Consider the following 19,848-nt stretch of genomic DNA (forward strand, 5'->3'; position numbering starts at 1 on the left):
GGCTTAACCCTGGAGACAGTCACAATGTTCTTTGATTCAGAGTGCCTTTGCTCCCCCTCTATTGCTCCTTTCCCCCCACTCAAAAGCACTTGATGTCCCCACTTGTCACTTTAATTACTGGGGTAATCCAATGGATAAGGGGAACTTGCTCCACAACTCCCACTGACTAAATGCTCGCTTGAGGAAATGCAGCTGTGGGGGGGAAAATGCCGCAGTTCATCAGAGCCAAAGATAATAATCTCCTTGCTGCCTCCCCTTACTCTCTTTCAACAACTTTTTCTGCCGGGCTTCTGGAAACGCGACTTACTGTTTCCATTCCTGGAAGCAGAGACTGGCGAGGGTTGAATGTCCAGATAGACATGATGCACTTTCGGGTGGCGGGAATACTTTTCTACATAATTTTATTTCATTCTCAACATTTAAGTATTTTCTTCTTCTTATGTACAGGTGAAACTCGAAAAATTTGAATATCGTGGAAAGGTTCATTTCTTTCATTAATTCAACTTGAAAGGTATACTAATATATGAGATAGACTCATGACATGCAAAGCAAGATATGCCAAGCCTTTCTTTGTTATAATTGTGATGATTATGGCGTACAGCTGATGAGAACCCCAAATTAACAATCTCAACTTTGGGGTTTTCATCATTTGTGCGCCATAATCATCACAATTATAACAAGCAAAGGCTTGACATATCTCGCTTTGCATGTCATGAGTCTATCTCATATATTAAACTCCAGTAGCTAATGAAAACAATTGCTTACATAAATGGACTTTTCCACAATATTCTAATTTTTCGAGTTTCACCTGTATATCTCTGATGGAGAATGATAACTGTGATGTATACTAAAAAAAAAAAAAGATTAAATGCCAAAAGAAAGACAAGATGCAGGAGAGACCAGAAGCATCTCAACATTTTTATATTTGTTACTTAATTATTATCAATTGCATTTATAACCCACCTTTTTCTCCAAAGCGTGCAAGGTCATGGACTTGGTTCCCTCATTTAATCCCCACAACAACAACAACCCTGTGAGGTAGGCTAGGCTGAGAGGCAGGAGACTCCAAATTTGACTGGAGGATTGATGGGGGGAAATGAGCAATTAAATCCCTGCAGGTATTTGTTCGTTGACTGTCTTCCAAGGGAGATGCCATCTTTCTCAGACGATTTGTTCTGGGTCCCTGCTGCCTCTGCTCTGATGAAAATAGCCTACCATACAAAGGAAAACTTGGGAATAATTACTCTGCTGTGGCCTCAACCACCACTGGTGTAAGGTCCTCAGGTGGTTTCACAGAAAGTTATGCCATTCTCAGACTGGAAAATGTTCCTCATTCCTGGTCTGTATGATGGAGGGTCTTTGTCTTCTGGTGCTTTCTGCATGTAAAATCCCTTGCATAGTTGGACACGTGGCAGAAAATTTGCATCTTTGACACTATCTGCATGTTAAGAAAAGGAAGATTCTCCATGTGCGAAACAAAACAAAATAAAAAATTCCTTCCAGTAGCACCTTAGAGACCAACTAAGTTTGTTCTTGATATGAGCTTTTGTGTTATCTGAAGAAATGTGCATGCACACGAAAGCTCATACCAAGACCAAACTTAGTTGGTCTCTAAGGTGCTACTGGAAGGATTTTTTTATTTTGTTTTGTTTTGACTATGACAGACCAACACGGCTACCTACCTGTAACTCTCCATGTGCGGTTAGATTTGAAAACACGCAGCATCATTGGCCCTGGGAAATATTTCTTCTTCGCCAAGAGTGCCCAGTAAACTGTTTCTGCTGCACTTTAATCAAGAAGACACAATAGTCTAGCCAGGTGGATGGATAATTAGAAATTCCCTCTGAATTCAAAGCAATCTCTTGGTTTGGTTTAAAACTCTTCCTTCCCACCCCCAGGTAGGAAAATGCCAGCACTTCCAATGAATTCTGAAGGAAGCAAAATGAGTTTCGATAAGTCTCGTGAAATTTCATGAGGAAATTCCTGCCAGGGGTTCATTCTGCACCAATAACTTTTCCGCTCTGAGGGCAACGCTAATGGGACTTGGAATTAGAGTTACAGTGAAATGTCGAGGTTTTTTTTTTGAAAGTTTATGCATTCAGGAAACAAAAGGCATAGGGGGGCAGCTACATTATTGGCTGTATATTGGGTGAATACAATTTGCTGGCTCATACACCCAGGGCCATCCAATCTAGCATTCCGTTTCCAACAGTGGCTGGTCACAGCATCTGTTGCAGAGAGATATACTGCATCTGAACCTTGAGTTTACATTTAGCTTTCATGACTGGATGCCATTAATAAACCTAATGGCATTGCTTCGGTACCCACCAGTTAAGTTTACAGTGGTGGTTCCACAATGGTGGAATTCCACCCCCTATGAATGCATCAGGCTTCATCCCTGGAAATGTTTAAGAGGGCTTTGAAGACCTCTCTCTTTCCAGTGGCTTGTATTGGGTAATGCACATTGGGGACTTTGTGCATTGAAGTTATTTTGTCTTAAAATCATGTCCTAAACATCCTAAACCTAGATGTTTAGGACATGATTTTAGAAGCAGTGGAAGCCACATTATGGAGAATCATTTTTATTTCAAATTTATAAATAACAGGTTATCCCCAACTATGTCTAACCCAGAGTAAACCCACTGAAACCAAAGGGCCTAAGTTAGTGGTGCCCACTAAATTCAATGGGTCTACTCTGAATATGACTAATTCTGGATACAACCCAGCGTCCTCCATAGATTAATCATTATTCTTCAATGCCACCTCTAATAAACTAACTTGAGTTTGAATCCCAAGATTCTGTTGATGTTCCACATGGTTCTTCTCCCTTCTTCCAGCACTGCTTCTTTGCCCAGTGGATTTGCTTGTCCCACATTCCCTTTGCCTTCTTGCTCATCTGATCCTTGGCATTTAGGAAACTTGCCAAGAGCTGAAAAGCATCCATATTTCACATCCTTATCTTGAATTTTGATTCAATTGACTTTGAACCATGCTGTCAGATGATTGCATTTGGAGCTGTGAGGCGCTGCTTTGCATCCAAAGCTGAACTTAGCCAACCTCTTAGGGGAAAGAACTTGTCAGTCTTGCTTATTCTGGACATATACTATAATGCCAAAATGGCCCCAAAGTGCAGTGTGGCAGCTGCAATAGTGGCTGGGAAAGACAGAAATCCATGGAGACAGCAATCCATGAAGACCGCTCCCTTAGGGCTAGTGGGAGATTGCCCCTCCAACCCACCAGCCTACCTTCATACAAACAACTCAGCCAGGTTGTAGAACTTCCAGTGGTATCTTCCTCCTCCATAGTCTTCCTTGCCCTTGTGGAACTCAATAGGGATGAGGATAGGTACAAAAGCAGGAAGTGTTAGCTCAACCTTTCCTTGAATATGGCTCCCCCTACTCAATGGCAGAGGAAGGGGGGCAGTGCGACCCGGGTGTCATCTCTGAGGGGGTGAAAAGAAGGCACCCTGTGGGGGGCTCGCCCCTCTGCCTCCGGGTGCAGCAACGCAAGCTGCAGCCATCACGGCGCTGCAGCTGCGTGCGGAGGATCCTGCCACCGTTGCAAGCAGAGTACTGCACCACTGCCCATACGGCGCTTGAGCGATGCTGTCATTATCAGCACCACACATGCACCGTACGTAGCAGCGCTGTGCATGCACTGCCGCACAGTTTGCCCCGCCCCTTGACACCCCGCACCAGATGCCAGAGAGCCTTCCTTCGCCCCTGCCCCTATTTCTGATGCCCCGCCTTCTGCCCAACCAATCCAAATGAGCACCAGCCATGATTGGGACCAGTCCTGCCCAGCAGCATTGTAGGGAATGACCTTGATCTCAGACAGAGCATAATAATAATAATAATAATAATAATAATAATAATAATAATAGCCATCCAGAGTGGCTGGGGAAGCCCAGCCAGATGGGCAGGGTATAAATAATAAATTATTAAATTATTATTATTATTAGTAGTAGTAGTAGTAGTAGTAATAGTAATTTATTATTATTTTATTATTTATACCCCACCCACCTGGCTGAGTTTCCCCAGCCACTCTGAGTGGCTTACAGCATATATAAAGCATAATATATCAAGACCTTGAGTTCAAATCCAAGTATCCCAAGTGCAAAAGACCCACAGGTCTGGAAATGGCATTTGCCTGCGACCTCAGTGTGAGCTGCTAGCAGTTGTTGGGAGACAATGGCTGCACCAGACAGAGCAATGAGTCAAGTCATACACTAGACACATCCTTGAGAGTAAAGTTAGCTTTTTCAAAAAGCAACCTGAAATAATGCCTAGTAAAGTGGAGTGTGGGTGGGGTGGCAGGATAATTCAAAAGGATGGTCATTTCAGTTTGTTTGTTTGTTTGTTTGTTTGCTTGCTTGCTTGCTTGCTTGCTTGCTTGCTTGCTTGCTTGCTTGCTTTTTAAGTGCAGCACTCTCAGATGATCAGGTACTCAGCAGGCAGGCTTCTTGCCCACCCTGGAAAGTCCAGAGGAAGATGCTATGTTGCAAAAGCCTCCTTTTTTCCAGGAAGTGTAGGAAGCCCAAGAGGCTAAGGAGTACCCAGAGACAGGGCTGGCCCACCCATGAGGCAATGTAAGGTGACTGCCTCAGGTGGCAGGTTCCACAGAGGCAGCAGATCCAGCCTGCAAGGAATGTATCGCCCACTGCTGCAGCCCCAACAATGCCTCCTCTACAGTGGTCTCTTGGTGAATAGGAGGCTCTGCTGCTTTCCTCTCACCCACAGGGAGGAAAGGGCAGGAGTTGCCCTCTGGGGTCTCCTAGGGTCTGCAACCACCTGGCATGATTCAAAGCAGGCCCCTCCTCCCCCCCATGATGGCCTTTGGTTCCCACTTCAACTGTCAAATAAAGTTGATTTGATTCCTTTGACCATGTTCCCAATGTAGATCTTTATCCCCACCCTGTTCCTGATGTAGATCTTCACTCACCCCTTCTGGCCTGATGGGGGTAACACTACTTTGTGGTCCTCAGATGTCAGGGTTGAAGACGCAGAGCTCCATTGTCAGTGAAGTTAACTCTTTATTCATGGAAGCGCCATACAACTCAACAACCCTTCCCAGTAGGTCTTGCATTTTTGGAGCAGTTGCCAGATCTGAAGGCCCCTGCCTTCCACCCTTTCTAAGGCTCCTCATGTTTCCCAAGCAGTCTCAAACTGTGTCTGTCCACCTCTGGCCTCTGTTCTGCTCTTCTCTTCTTTCTATGAGTTCTTGGGGACCAGTAGGAAAGGGATACTGTCGCAGCAGGAGAAGGAGATTCCCTGGATTCTTCAGCAGCTTCTTGACTCTCCTCCTCTGCTTCAGCATTGGAGTCTGAACTGCTCTCTGTCACCAGCTCTTCTTGCTCACTGAACCCTATTGCTGCTTCAGCATCCAGCCCCTCCTCCCACTCTTCTCCCTCTGACTTCTCCTCAGTGTCCCACCACCAATCTCGGGCTTCCTCCTTTGGATTTTCCTCATAAGTTTATTAGGGTAACTAACCAGTCCCCTATTCAAAAAAAAATTAAAAATTAAAAATATGCACATCACACTGCACTATGGTTTAGCAGAGCAGTGGGGGAACATAAGAAGCACAGACTGTATGTGGCCCTCCAAGCCTCTCTGTCTGGCCCTTGGGACTCTCCCCAGGCCATACCCCATTCCCAGCCACATGCCCTACTGACCCTACTTTGCAGAAGCTAGTAAAATAGTAAAATTTTCAATCATTGATGCACAGGAAACTGAGATGGTGCTCCAGATACCTGCTCAAGGGCAAGAAACTACAAGAAGGAACGAGTCATGTTTCAGTGGTCTCTATACAAATGCACAGAGTATGGGAAACAAGCAAGATGAATTGGAGCTTTTAATACAGGATGATTCTATGCTCTGGCCACTTTTGGCCACTTTGGCCTCTGTCCCCCTCTCCTGGCCAGACTGGGTATGTGGCCCCTGGAAGAGTACTCAAAAAGGAATGTGGCCCTCAATCTGAAAAATGTTCATACCCCTGGTTGTGCATGGCATGGAAGCATGCCCATAGTTCCACAGTGGTAAGAGTTTCATTAACATAAGGGGTTGGTGTTAAAGAACATAAGGAGTGATGTCCTGTATCAGACCAACGGCTCATCTAGTCCAGCATCCTGTTCTCAAAATAGAAACATTGTCACCCCACCTCACCCATCCCCCCCATCCCACCCACCACTTTCCCTCTTTTCTCCCTAATGTCTCAACAACCATAACTGATTGGTAAAAATGTTACATGGGGGGGGGGGGGAACAAGAGAGACATTGCACACACTTTTGTAAATCAAGAAAATCTTTAATAATAATTTTAAAAAAAACATGGCTATGGAAATCCCACCAAGCAGAACCTGAGCACAACAGTACCCCATCCTGCTGTGATTCTCAGCAACTGGCATTCAGACGCATGGCCACTTCCTACTGTGGTAATGGAACACAGTCATTACTGCAAGTACCATATGTGTAAGAATATATACACGGCAGCTTGGGACACCTTGTGTAGTGAATGCTAACTATGCAAAAATAGAATCTCAAACTGCATTCCAAGCTAGTGAAGTGATTTTAGAGGAAATCACCGAGTCCCAAACACAAATGAAGATGTAAGAAATTGGATGAATCTGTATACCAAATTACAGATTTCGGCATCATGGAATGAATGAAAGAATGAATGAACGAACGAACTAATGCTTGTCATCTACAGGTACTTCTCCTGCTCCCAAGTATCAGACCTTAGTAAATAAATGCAGGAGACAATTAAAGCCATGTGGATGAAGATGCCAGGTGTAAGTACGGCATCAATTTCAGGTTGTACAAGGTGCCTCTTTCTACTCAGTGCAGGTGCAGAGAGGAACACAGCAACTGAAGACAGCTTGTTTGCACGGCAATTTTTCAAGGAGCTAAACTTTCTCCCTCCTCGGTGACACTCACAAACAGTGGCCATTTATCAATATGTGAAAGAGATTTATTGGGACTTATATATTTCAGTCTCTAAGGGTAGGGAAGGAGGAAGGATAATGAGGGGGGAGGTAATTTTCCGGAGCTCTTCAAGGACAGCTTTGTGAAGTTCATGGTTCAGAGTTGATTGCCCAGGTTGGGTGAGCAAAAACTTCAGAGCAACTGTTGGACACGGATGAAGTGCCACCTGCCTGCATGCAGGGACTTTATAAAGCAATGTAAAGTCCAGCAGTGTTGAAATGAATTTGTGATGAGAAGGGAACACCTCAACCTCAGCATGGGCCAGGAGCGGGGAACCTCCAGCCCACGGGCCAAATTAGTCCAGCAAGAGACATTGGTGGTCCTAGGCAAGGGTTCTCTGAGATGTGTCTCTTCTATTGCACTGGTGTGGGTTTCTATGACATCTTCAGTGGAACAGGGTGCTATGCGGTGCCACCAAAAAGTTATCTCCAACATCTGAGTCAGCCATGATCCTGACACGCTCAGAGATCCAGTGCTTCCGCATGACTAGCTAACTCTAGAAGGAGGGGTAGTTTTGAGAATTTGGTAGGGGCTTCCAGCGAGCAGTCACATTCCTTAAGGTTATCTGTGTGGGAAGAAAACTGTTGCTATTTCCACATACTTAGAAGTGTGAATATCTCTTAATTGTTATCTTAAAACAGTAACAGTTCATAGAAATAGGGCACCCATTGCCCTGAGCCGGTTAGCATGAAATTCAATTTGTGCTAATCTGCCCAATGCCCAAAGAGTGTGAAATACTCTGCATAATAGGAATTACCCCTGTTGGTAGTTCATTCGCCAGAATTATGGCTCTGCTGTTGTCATTTGCATTGCTGGATCAATTCCTCAGTATGCTCTGTATTAAACACACAAACACAGAGATAGACATTTGGGGTTCACTCTCACTCACTCATCAGGGTATCAAAATTGTAGAAGGTATTGCCTAATGAGCTACAGTTCTGAAACTTGGCACACACACACACACACACAGGCCAAAACATCCCAGTTACTAGGAAACTGTGGAAAGTGTCCCTTTTAGTATGTCTCCCTTAAACTGGGGATACAAAGCATTTATCCCAAATATGCAAGCTACATTTTTACCTAGCAAGTCCAAGAAGATCTGATTTTTGGAAAACTTATCCATCAAGAGAGTCAACTAAAAATATAGGAACCAGAAAGCTGGAGTTTGGCATGTTCATAGTTCAAGATATTGTAGGTGTGTTTAAGCATTTGCCTGACCATGTGAACTTTGTATCCAAGAATGGGGTGGCGGTGTTGAAGTGTGCATGCAATTTGTCCGTCCCACCAAATGTTTTGGACAGACTCTGTGCACTCAACCCATTCACATGTTGAGCAGAGAAGGTGTGCAGGGAACTTTTACATGCATACACAAGTAGAACCCTCCCAACAAGGTGCCCTCCAGGCATTATTGGACTACAACTCCCATCAGCCTGAGCCACAAGGACCAATGGCCAGGAATGGTGAGAATATAATCCAGCAATGTCTAGAGGGACCAGGTTGGGGACATTTCTATGATGGGAGGAAAACTCTGGTCCTCTTGCAGTACCGAAAGAATCAGAAGAGCATAAACAGGGCCATCTTACCCATAGGTTTCAGGGGTGCAGGGCACCCGGGCGCCGGGCTCTCAGGGGTGCCAGGCCAAGAGTTCGGGGCCCAAGAGTCCAGGGGCCGAGAGTTGAGTCCGGGAAGGAGCCTGCCCGTTGGTTGGAGCGCCGCGGTGGGCTCTTCTGGTGCGGGCAGCTCTGTGCCATGAGTTCAGGGGTGACCGAGCCAGCGAGACGCTGAGGCAGCCAGCCGGCTCCACCCTCCTGCACACCTAGGACTGGGCAACCGGGGTGTGTGCGCTGGGCAGATCTTTGCACCCCGGCACCGCATCTACATCTGTAGTAGAAGAGAAGAGTTTGGATTTGATATCCCACATTTCACTACCCGAAGGAGTCTCAAAGCGGCTAACATTCTCCTTTCCCTTCCTCCCCCACAACAAACACTCTGTGAGGTGAGTGGGGCTGAGAGACTTCAGAGAAGTGTGACTAGCCCAAGGTCACCCAGCAGCTGCATGTGGAGGAGTGTAGACACGAACCCGGTTCCCCAGATTACGAGTCCACCGCTCTTAACCACTACACCACACATCATGTCTATGTGTTGAAAATTGCCAAATGCTGTAAGGACCCAGTTCAGAATGAGAAGCTCTAAAGTGCCAGTATTCCAGACCGGTGCCAGTTTACCCAGAATGATCCACGGTTTTCTTTCAGTTCACCCCATAGGTCTCAGTCCACCCTACACCCACTTGCCAGAATGTGGTGCTGATGAGGAGGGGTCCTCCCGTCCGCCCTCCCTCTCTGGCGCTTGAAATGCCGACCTGACAATATCATAGATTCAGGTAGCACTGGGAGAGCAAGCTTTCTAAGTATCTTTGGTGCCTGAAATGCTACCATTGCAAAAGAACCAAAAAGAAACAGGAGTGGGTGAGATGGGGAAATTGAGAGATGCGTGTGCGAACACACTATTGGTGGAGAAGATACAGAAGCCACTGCAGCAGCCAGACAAGGGAGCAGGTTTGGAGCTTATGGAAGATTGAGGGATGGAGGAGGATGCTGTTATACTCACAGCCATGTTATCAGGGGAATTGGGAGGTTCCAAATTATCTGCAGAATTAGATGACCTGATTTTATTTTTTAATTAAAAAACAACGACAGCAAACCTATGTTCGTCAAACTAGATTCCAAATCAATCTAGGGTAGGGAAGCATTTTTCATCTGAAAGCACAGGGTAATTTTAAGGATTTTGACATGGTAAATTTCCATGGGGTTTTTTTTGGGGGGGGAGGTTAAAGAAAATGTCATTCCCCCTGCTTTTTGCTACTCAATTCTCCCAGCTCACATCAAAACAATCCACCAGCCTCTTCTGTAACCTTCATAATGTTACCTGCTGCAAAGACAAAAGAACTACACTCGTTAGCTGCGGCCAAAGTGACATTTCTAATTACCAGTCTGCAGTGCAAATATTCAGTTGCCCTGCTGGGTGGAAATCAAAGTGTGACTCAGAATCAGGAGGAGAGGAAAATATGAGATCAGCAGCTTTGGGTCTATTGCCAAATGAAGAGGAGGATGTTTGTCTAATTGGTGCCAGAGGATATCGGGAGGCCGCACAGCAACTGAATACTTAGCCAGAATTGACCAGAAGAGACCTCAGAGTCTGATACCTGTGAGCTCAGTCAGTATCTGCCACACCTGAACTGCTCAGCATTAACTGGGATGTCAGTTCTATGGCAAAGGAAACCCCTTTACACCAAGTCAGACCATTGGTCCATCTAGCTCAGTATTATGCACTGTGACTGACCATGGTTTTCCTGGGTTTCAGAGAGCAATCTTTCACAGCCTGCCTGGTGATTGCAGCTTTTGAACCTATGGCCATCTCCATGCAAGGCAAGTAACCCACCATTGAGCTAAAGCTAAGATTAACAGTTTACTCAGTCTGCCCTGGTGGCAGGGCAGGGTGACCCTTCAGTTGCACCATGCAGAGGATGTAATGTATTGCTGCATGTTGCATCGTTGCATGCAGTGTGTAACCAAGACAATACTAGCTGGGCTAGAATTCCTTTTAAGACAGCACACCAAAGACGTACGGCAGGGGTGGGGAACCTCAGGTACAGGGTTCAACATTGTGTTAAGGAAATCATTCCATGAAGGTCACCATTGCTGGCTGGAATCCTCTCCTCTCCCCTCCCCTTGTGTTTTTCCAGGGGTTCTCCCAGCCCCCAAGCCAATTTTGTGGGAATGTTTTGGGATGCAGGAGAGGATATATTGTTTAAGATATCCTATTCCCACTTGTGTTTACAAGTCCCAGAAATTAGCAGAGTTCTCATTCCCCTTTTCAAACACACACGCAGCGGAAAGCTTGCTCAGGTTTGTTAAAACCTCTGTAATAAATGTCCTGGTATTTTCCCCATTAATCCCTCTCAAAATAAGTCATTACACAGTCTTCTATAAAAGCATAAAAAACGTTTACTGTCTGCGGACAAACACCGGCTCCCTTGGCCTATAGAGGGAGATGAGCGCCGCAACCCCAGAGTCATCTGCGACTGGACCTAACGGTCAGGGGTACCTTTACCTTTACCTTTACCTCTCTGTCTCAATTCTCCAGAGGAACACAGACCCTGGAACCCCATGAGCTCCTGCCACCTCCCAGCATAGAGTGAGGGTGGCACCCAATTTTTGCAACAGTATATTCTGCTTAATGCCGAAATCAGCTTCTATGTGGTGTGCATAGTATAAAAATCAGTCTCGCGAGCATTAAGACATAAGCATCCTTAATTAAAACAGACAATTAAAAAATCTCATCAAAACAGCACGGCAAATACAACAGGATATTGTGTGTGCATGGAAATGTCTCGTTGTTGCCTGGCTGGAATGTAGCCAACTGTACAATGATGTCACATCCATCGCCCCACCCACTTTCCCCTTTGGCCCTGCCCATGACTGGCAGGTGGCCCCAGAAAATTCTGTATGAGGGAACATGTCCCTTGGGCTGAAGAAGGTTTCCCTACTCTGGAATTTATGGCATCTTTGTAATAGCTCCTTTATTTACACATTTATTTATTTTGTTTCAGTGATTTAGATACAGGACTGCTTAATTGCAATAGGTTATAAGTCAGGGGTAGGCAACCTAAGGCCCGTGGGCCGGATGCGTCCCAATTGCCTTCTCAATCCAGCCCGCGAACGGTCCGGGAATCAGCATATTTTTATATGAGTAGAGTGTGTCCTTTTATTTAAAATGCATCTCTGGGTTATTTGTGGGGCATAGGAATTCGTTCATTTCCCCCAAAAAAATATAGTCCGGCCCACCACATGGTCTGAGGGACGGTGGACTGGCCCACAGCTGAAACAGGTTGCTGACCCCTGCTCTAATAATAATAATAATAATATTTTTTTATTATTTATACCCCGCCCATCTTCTATAAGACAACAGCATATATTCCCTTTCCTTAGCCTTGAATAGGGATTCTTTAGGAATTTGATTTCTGCAGCTTCCACACGGAAACTGCCAGATCCCATCTCCCTTTGCCAAGCCTCAGATTTTGTTGTCTGCCACTGTCAGACAGCTGGGTAAGCTAATGAGTTCCTTTTGCAATGAGGGTGGTCCACATTAAGCAAATTGAATTGTTCCTGGTGGCTTGTGAGCCAAAAACTGGTCCAAGTAGATGGACACTGTTCCTGCTCTGCAACAACAGAGACAGCTCGGCCAATGCAATGCAATGTTTGTCTTCGCCATCAGAACAGACTTACCTCAGGACAGTGATGGGGAACCTCTGGTGTAAGTAGACTTGGCACAGGTTCCCAATTGGTCCACAAGGCTGTTCCCCCTCCCCCCAACAATGCCTACCTACCTCACACCTGGGCTCGATGTAGACATGTCGAAGAAGCGATTCAGTTAAACACATTGCAAACTCATACAGGGAAATGCTGTAGGCAAAAGATGGGACTCCACAGCGCCACCTGTTGTTGCAGTGTTATATCACATACACAACGCATATAAATGTTTTTTTCTTTACCAGTCTAGCTGAGTCCCTGATATCATATGTGCTGTTGAGGTGTGGGGCAGCTAAGGGTGTGGCTCCAAAGGAACAATACAGAGCTTAAGGAGCATAGCTGTCAACCTTTTCCCTTTTTTGCGGGAAATTCCCTTATTATAGCATTGGGAAACAGCAGGGAGGGTTGACAGCTATGTACAGGTGAAACTCGAAAAATTAGAATATTGTGGAAAAGTCCATTTATGTAAGCAATTGTTTTCATTAGCTACTGGAGTTTAATATATAAGATAGACTCATGACATGCAAAGCGAGATAGGTCAAGCCTTTGTTATAATTGTGATGGTTATGGCATACAACTGATGAAAACCCCAAAGTTGAGACTGTTAATTTGGGGTTCTCATCAGTTGTATGCCATAATCATCACAATTATAACAAATAAAGGCTTGACATATCTCGCTTTGCATGTCATGAGTCTATCTTATATATTAGTTTCACCTTTTAAGTTGAATTACTGAAAGAAACGAACCTTTCCATGATATTATAATTTTTCGAGTTTCACCTGTATATAGCAGTGGGGAACAGCAGGAGGGAGGGTTGACAGCTATGTTAAGGAGAGCTCCTGATCCTCCGAAAGCAAGTCCCAGCGGTATTGGCTGCACCAGGGAATTCCCTATCAAGTTCTAGTTTTAACTGCAAATGAGCCTGTTTCCTCTTCAGCTGCTTGCAGGTGTGGTTTGACTCCAAACCATGCCTGCAAAAAGACTTCAAAGTGGATTGCTATAACGGCTTATCAGATGGTTGGTGGTTACAGCAAGCCCCTTTAGAGTTGCCACCTGATCAGGCGCACCAACTCCATGGGGCTGAGGTCACAGGGGGGACTCATCCACCCCACCCCACCCCCATCATGAGGAGGCAGATGAGGCCTGGCACAATGTTGCCCCAGGTCACTCAGTGTTGGGAGACACCAAGTGGACCAGCGCAGACTGGCGGGTGAATGTCGCATCGAAGGGATGTTTGTGGAAGAGTGGAGACTGTTTTCGGACTATCTGAGACAATATTATAGTCAAATGAAATAGCAGACAGCACTGGATATATAAGCAAAGGAATGACAATTATAAAGGAATGCAATGCAGGATATATGTTATGGAAGTAAGTATTACATTCAAGGCAGTAGACAAAGGATTTGAACAGAAACATCATGGAAGGAGGGATGGGAAGTCTGAGTAGACGAATTCATGGATAACAAAGGATAATTAGAAAAGGATGCTATGATTACTAAAACCCAGCATAGGTTTCTCAAAAATAAGTCATGCCAGACCAATCACGTCTTTTTTTTGATAGAGTTAGAAGCTTGGCATATAAAGGGGATTATTGGTATTAGTATTAGTATTATATTAATTTATATACCACCCTATACCTGAAAGTCTCAGGGGGATTCACGGAATAAAATCTAAATCTAAATCCACAAAATAAATAATCAAAATAAAAACAACAATAAAGGTAAAGGGACCCCTGACCATTAGGTTCAGTCGTGTCCGACTCTGGGGTTGCGGCGCTCATCTCGCTTTACTGGCCGAGGGGGCAGGCGTCCAGCTTCCGGGTCATGTGGCCAGCATGACAAAGCTGCTTCTGGCGAACCAGAGCAGCGCATGGAAATGCCATTTACCTTCCCGCCACAGCGGTACTTATTTATCTATTTACACTTTGTGCTTTCGAACTGCTAGGTTGGCAGGAACAGGGACCCAACCCCAAACCCCCCCCCCCCACACACAAACAATTTTAGGGCATAGTCAATGCCCACATTTAGGGCAATGTCTATCAAATCATCCAAAGGACTGGTTAAAAAGGAACGTTTTTGCCTGGTACCTCAAGGTATATAATGAAGACTCCAGGTGAACTTCCCTGGGGAGAGCATTCCACAGACAGTGAGGCACTGCAGAGGAGGCCTGTTCTCATGTTGCCACCCTCCAGACCTCTCGAGGAGACGACACACAAAGAAGGGCTTCAGAAGATGATCTCAGGGTCCGGGTAGGTTCATATGGAAAGAGGTGGTCCTTGAGGTATTGTGCTCCTGAGCCATTTAAGGCTTTATAGGTCAAAGCCAGCACTTTAAATTGGGCCTGGAAACTAATTGGTAGCCAGTACAGTCGGACCAGGATCGGTGTAATATGTTCAAACCGTCCTGCTCCGGTGAGCAACCTGCATGCTGAATTCTGCACTACCAGAAGTTTCCGAACCATCTTCAGAGGCAGCCCTATGTATAATGCATTGCACTAATCTAACCTTGAGGTTGCCAGAGCATAGACAACAGTAGTTAGGCCATCCCTGTCCAGATTGGGGCATAGCTGGCCCACCAGCCAAAGCTGATGGAAGGCACTCTGGGCCACTGAGGCCAACTGAGCCTCAAGCGACAGCAAAGGATCAGGTGTACCCCAAAGCTATGAATGTTCTCCTTCAGAGGAAGTGTAACCCCGCCAAGAGCAGGGGATCTCCCACCCATCCGGTCTAGGGAACTACCCACTAACAGTGCCTCAGTCTTATCTGGATTGAGTTTCAGTTTGTTGGCTCTCGTCCATTCCATTACCAGGTCCAGCACTTCCACTGCCTCACCTGAAGATGTAACAGAGAAATAGAGCTGAGTGTCATCAGTATACTGCTGGCAATGTACTCCAAACCTCCAGATAACCCCACACAGCGGTTTCATGTACTGTACATGTTAAACAATGTAGGGGATAGCCGGGCGTGGTGGCGCGTGCCTGTAATCCAGCTACTCCTGGAGGCTGAGTCTGGCGAATCGCTTGAGCTCAGCAGTTCGGGGCTGCTGTGGGCTATGCTGATCGGGTGTCCGCACTAAGTTCATCATCAATATGGCAAGCCCTGGGGAGCCGAGGTATGCCAGGTTGCGCAAGGAGGGGTGAACTGGCCCAGGTCGAAGACGGAGCAGGTCAAAACTCCCGTGCCGATCAGTAGTGGAACCACGCCAGTAAATAGCCGCTGCACCCTTACCTGGGCAACTCAGCGAAATGCAGACTCTTAAAAAAATGTAGGGGATAGGATTGAGCCCTGCGGAACCCCACATTGAAGGTTCTATGGGGCTGAAAAGCATTCCCTAAGCAACACTCTCTGGGAATGACCATCCAAGTATGACTGGAACCAAAACGAGGCCTGAACCCCAGTTGAAATGCATCCAGAAAATCAGTTGCTTCCAAAAGCGCCTGGAGCTGGTCTGCGACCACTTGCTCCAGAACCTTGCTCAGGAAAGGTAGGTTAGCAACTGGCCGGTAGTTAGCTAGGTTTTTCGAATCCAGGGAAGGTTTCTTAAGGAGTGGTTTTATCACTGCCTCCTTCAAACAGGCAGTGACCACTCCCTCTCGGAAAGAGGCATTGATCACCTCCCTGGCCCAGCCAGCTCTCCCCTCCCTGCTGTGGACATAGTGCATCTTGGTTTCAGGAATGCTGTTGGCAAACTCCCCCATGTGGGGTGGACAAGGGAACTGTTAGGTGGATTTCTGGCTGGTTGACAGATCAAACCCAAAGAGTGCCCACTAATCGTTCCTCATCAAACTAGAAAAAAGAGTTCTGTCCTGGACCCATTGTTGTTCAACATCTTTCTAAATGACATGGATGAAAGAATTGAGGGGATGCTGATCAAATTTTCAGATGACACCAAATTGGGAGGGGTAGCCAATGCCACAAAAGAATCAGGATTCCAAACAAATAAAGGGCCCAAACAAATCAAGCTTTGAGGTTACAAATGCATGGACCACTGTGGTTAGACTAGCTCATGTCTGCATTCCACTGTATAACTTGCATGCATTGACCCTAGGAACTGCAGCCGTAGGCATACCAATAGAATCAGGCTAGTGGGATGCTCTGACTGCTCCAGGAGAATACTCTCAACTGTGAGGTCACCACTGAGTGTCTATTATGCTGTATGAAGAACCTTCCAATCTCCTCTGGGCCATACCAGGAGGAGCCAGCAGGAGTCATGGAGGACCAGCCACCCTCAGCAAAAGCTTCCAAAGTGACAAACAAAGTACCCTTTGAACTGCATCCCCGAGCAGATGCCATCCGCTCCAAGCTGATCTATACTTTCTATCTGATCGACTATCTGCGGGGGCTAGGTAGTGCTATTCCACGCCATAACATGCGAGATTTCCTGGACCATCGGAAGCTAAAGAAGTTGATGGTCACAGACCATCACCAGCTGGTGCGCTTCAATGTTGTGCCCAGACGGAATATCATGGTCACCCGAGAGACACGCTGCCGTAACCGTATCCGCGTGCGCTGCAGCCGCTGGCCCCCTGTCGCCATGTGGGCTTATTCAGTCCTGAACAGCCAAATCTTCAAAGTGTTCATGATCTGCCTCATCTGCCTGAACATGGTGGTCCTCATGATCTTAGTAGAGATAGTGGATAACTTGGAGGACCACTTTGTGAAAATGAGGATAGCAATGGAGGTGATCATATGGGTCATTATCCTCATCTTTTTGACGGAAATTGGGCTGAATTGGGCTGTTAGCTTTCAGGATTATTGTAAGAACCCCTGGAATGTCTTTGACTGCACAGTCACCATCATATCCTTTATCCCTGAGTTGATATGCCTTGTTGAAAAGAAGCACACCAAGGCTACCAGATACTTCCTCCAGGTTTGCCGTGTGCTGCGTGGCTTAAAGCTCTTCCCTAGACTCCGGCAAATCAAGATCCTCATTATGGCCCTCTTCAAAGCAATGAAAGCCATGAGCTTCATCCTGGTGCTCCTCGTCTTCTTCTTCTATATTTTTGCTGTCTCGGGCATTTTCTTCTTTGAGGGCTACACTCGCTCAAACCAGCAGGACCTAGAGTACAACAATTATTTTAAAGATATGCCCAATTCACTGGTGACCATCTTCATTCTCTTCACCATGGACCATTGGTATGCTCTGCTGCAGGACACGTGGAAGGTCCCAGAGATAAACAAAGTAATCAGTGGCTTGTTTATCTGGATATGGCTCCTCATTGGGGCATTCATCTTCAGAAACCTCATGGTGGCCACCATGGTCACCAATTTCCAGACCATTCGGAATGAACTGAGTGAGGAAATGCAGCAGATTGAGACTCAGCAGAAAGCTGACAAATTTAAGCTGGAACTGCAGGAAAAGAAGTTCAGCTTACCCCAGGTGCAGGACATGAGCCTTGGGCCATCCACAATATACAGCTTGCCAGAAGTCGATGCTGGGCCTCTGGATTGGGAAACATATATCCACAAGAACCTGCCAGGGCTATACGAGGCTGATGATGACGAGCAGGTCATTTGGCCACGTGACTCCCTCTTCCGCTACTTTGAGCTGCTGGAGAAGCTGCAGTATAACCTGGATGAGCGCAAACATTTGCAGAATTATGCCGTCTTGGCTCTGTCCAACCTGGAGGACAAGTAGTGATGGCTTCTGAAGGACCAAGAAGCTGCCAGTGTGGGCTCCTCCTCACTTACTGAGCCAGCACAACCAAAACCTGTGGGAACTCAACAGTTTACCTCTCACATTGTCCTCCTTACCAGTCTGTGGTTCTCCAGCTGTTGCTAGACTACAAGTCCCATCATCCTTGACTCTTGCCCAAGGTGGCTGGGACAGATGTGATCTGCAGTCTAGCGACATCTGGATAGACACAGTTCCCTGCCCCTGATTTATGTGGCTATACATTATTAGACTGGAACTGCATGGAAAGATCACACCACCACCTGGTCTGCAGGTTTTGATCACTTTTTGATGCCTCTAGGGTTTCATAGCATTGGTGAGCCAGGCACACCAGGGTGCACCCTCAAATGCCACATTCTCCTGTGGGCCAGACAGACATCTGTTCTGCACATATGTAATATCTGATATACAAGAATAAAATCCCCCATACCCCAGAAAATTGGGCATAAGACACAACAATGAACCAAAGAGCCAACTTTATTAATTAACCATAAGTAATCTTGCAGTAAGCTAGGAGTGTCCTGCTTGAAGCCAGAGGATATCCTTCCCTAGGGGAGGCAATGGAATGAACACCTCCGTTTCCTGTTGAGAAAACCCACTCTGGCTTCTGGATCAGAAGATTGACTGGTCCATGCCCTTCCTTTTCCACTCACCAAAAGGTGAGCTGGGAAGCGCTACTTTGCTACATTTCTTACCTGTTCTATTCCTGTCAGATGGATGAAGCTTCTAGGGACCAAATGCCATTTCCCTCTTCACCCACTTGAGCTGGCCGTTGATATCTGGTAGGTGACACAGTGTCCCTTCAACATCTCAGTGAACCACAACCCATTTCCTTTTCTTTCCCTGACCACACTCCCTACCTGTTGTGGCAAAACCAAGGAGTCCATCAAGCAATTGAAACCCACCATACTGAGCTCAAAGAGTATGCTACAGCTGAAGCAATGGCACACCTTTGACCAATATGGGAGATGCCAACAAATTCCTAATTAGTGCCCTAGTAAGTGACTGACAAATCTATCCTCCTGAAAAACAGAAGAGTAGTCGTACAGAAAGGTTGCAAATAACTCCCTTATTCTGAGAACACATAGCTGCATACACAATTTTATTGCAAGTTGATACAATCCGTTACATCAGTAGTAGAAGGATGTTTGTGATTGATTGATTGATTGATTGATTGATTAATAAAATGTTTTCAGCTTTAAAATGATTGATTATGGTATTGCCTTTCTTCCTGAACTCTTACTTATTTTAAGTATTTATTTAAATCGATTCAATGAATTGTTCGTCCGAGGCTCAAGGCAGCTTAAAAAATTGGTAAGAACAAATCAAAATATGATGGCTTGGATCCAAAGGTTCTCTTTCTCTGTTGGAAGGTGCATTTATTGTCCATCAGAAGGACCACTTGCATCCAAGGAAGATTCCCGTCAAGAAAAAAAGAGACATCCATCAGAGGGAGGGGAACTGTGGATCCAATCTAAAGTAAAAAGAACAAAGGGGTGGGGGGAGAACACAGAATTAGATATATTACTCCAAAAGAACATGGAGTGGTTAATCTGCACCATCAAAGACCAAATGGAACAAATGAGACAGCAAAGAAGGGAAACAACACCTCTGAAGGCACTGATTCTGTTCACTCTGGTTTTCATCTGGTACAGGTTAGAAACACATATTTGGGCCTGGCCAGATGACCAGAGTTGGTGTGGGGGCTGGTAAAGGGAGAGGCAACATTTGAGCTTTGTGGGGTCCAGGTCCATGGGGGCTGGTCCAGTAGCATCACAATGGGGGTGCAGGGGGTGTGGGGCACCCCAGGTGCCGTGTCTGCCGTGTCCAATCAGAAAGTCAGCAGTTCGAATCCCCACAACGGGGTGAGCTCCCATTGCCTAGCT

At 46.0% G+C, this 19,848-nt stretch overlaps 1 protein-coding gene across 1 annotated transcript; it reads left to right on the forward strand.

Moving 5' to 3' along the window:
- The first annotated feature begins 16,446 nt into the window (after positions 1-16,446).
- On the forward strand, positions 16,447-18,408 carry CATSPER2 (cation channel sperm associated 2). Its single transcript, XM_033154069.1, has one exon. The coding sequence runs from the start codon at positions 16,499-16,501 to the stop codon at positions 17,924-17,926; it is 1,428 nt and encodes a 475-aa protein (XP_033009960.1). The 5' UTR covers positions 16,447-16,498; the 3' UTR covers positions 17,927-18,408.
- The last annotated feature ends 1,440 nt before the right edge of the window (positions 18,409-19,848 follow it).

The sequence above is a fragment of the Lacerta agilis genome, chromosome 7, assembly GCF_009819535.1.
Source record: "Lacerta agilis isolate rLacAgi1 chromosome 7, rLacAgi1.pri, whole genome shotgun sequence".
Taxonomy (NCBI): domain Eukaryota; kingdom Metazoa; phylum Chordata; class Lepidosauria; order Squamata; family Lacertidae; genus Lacerta; species Lacerta agilis.

Bases quoted from the DNA above. Each gene is read 5' to 3' on its own strand.
- CATSPER2 (XM_033154069.1), top strand. From the start codon at position 16,499: ATGGAGGACCAGCCACCCTCAGCAAAAGCTTCCAAAGTGACAAACAAA.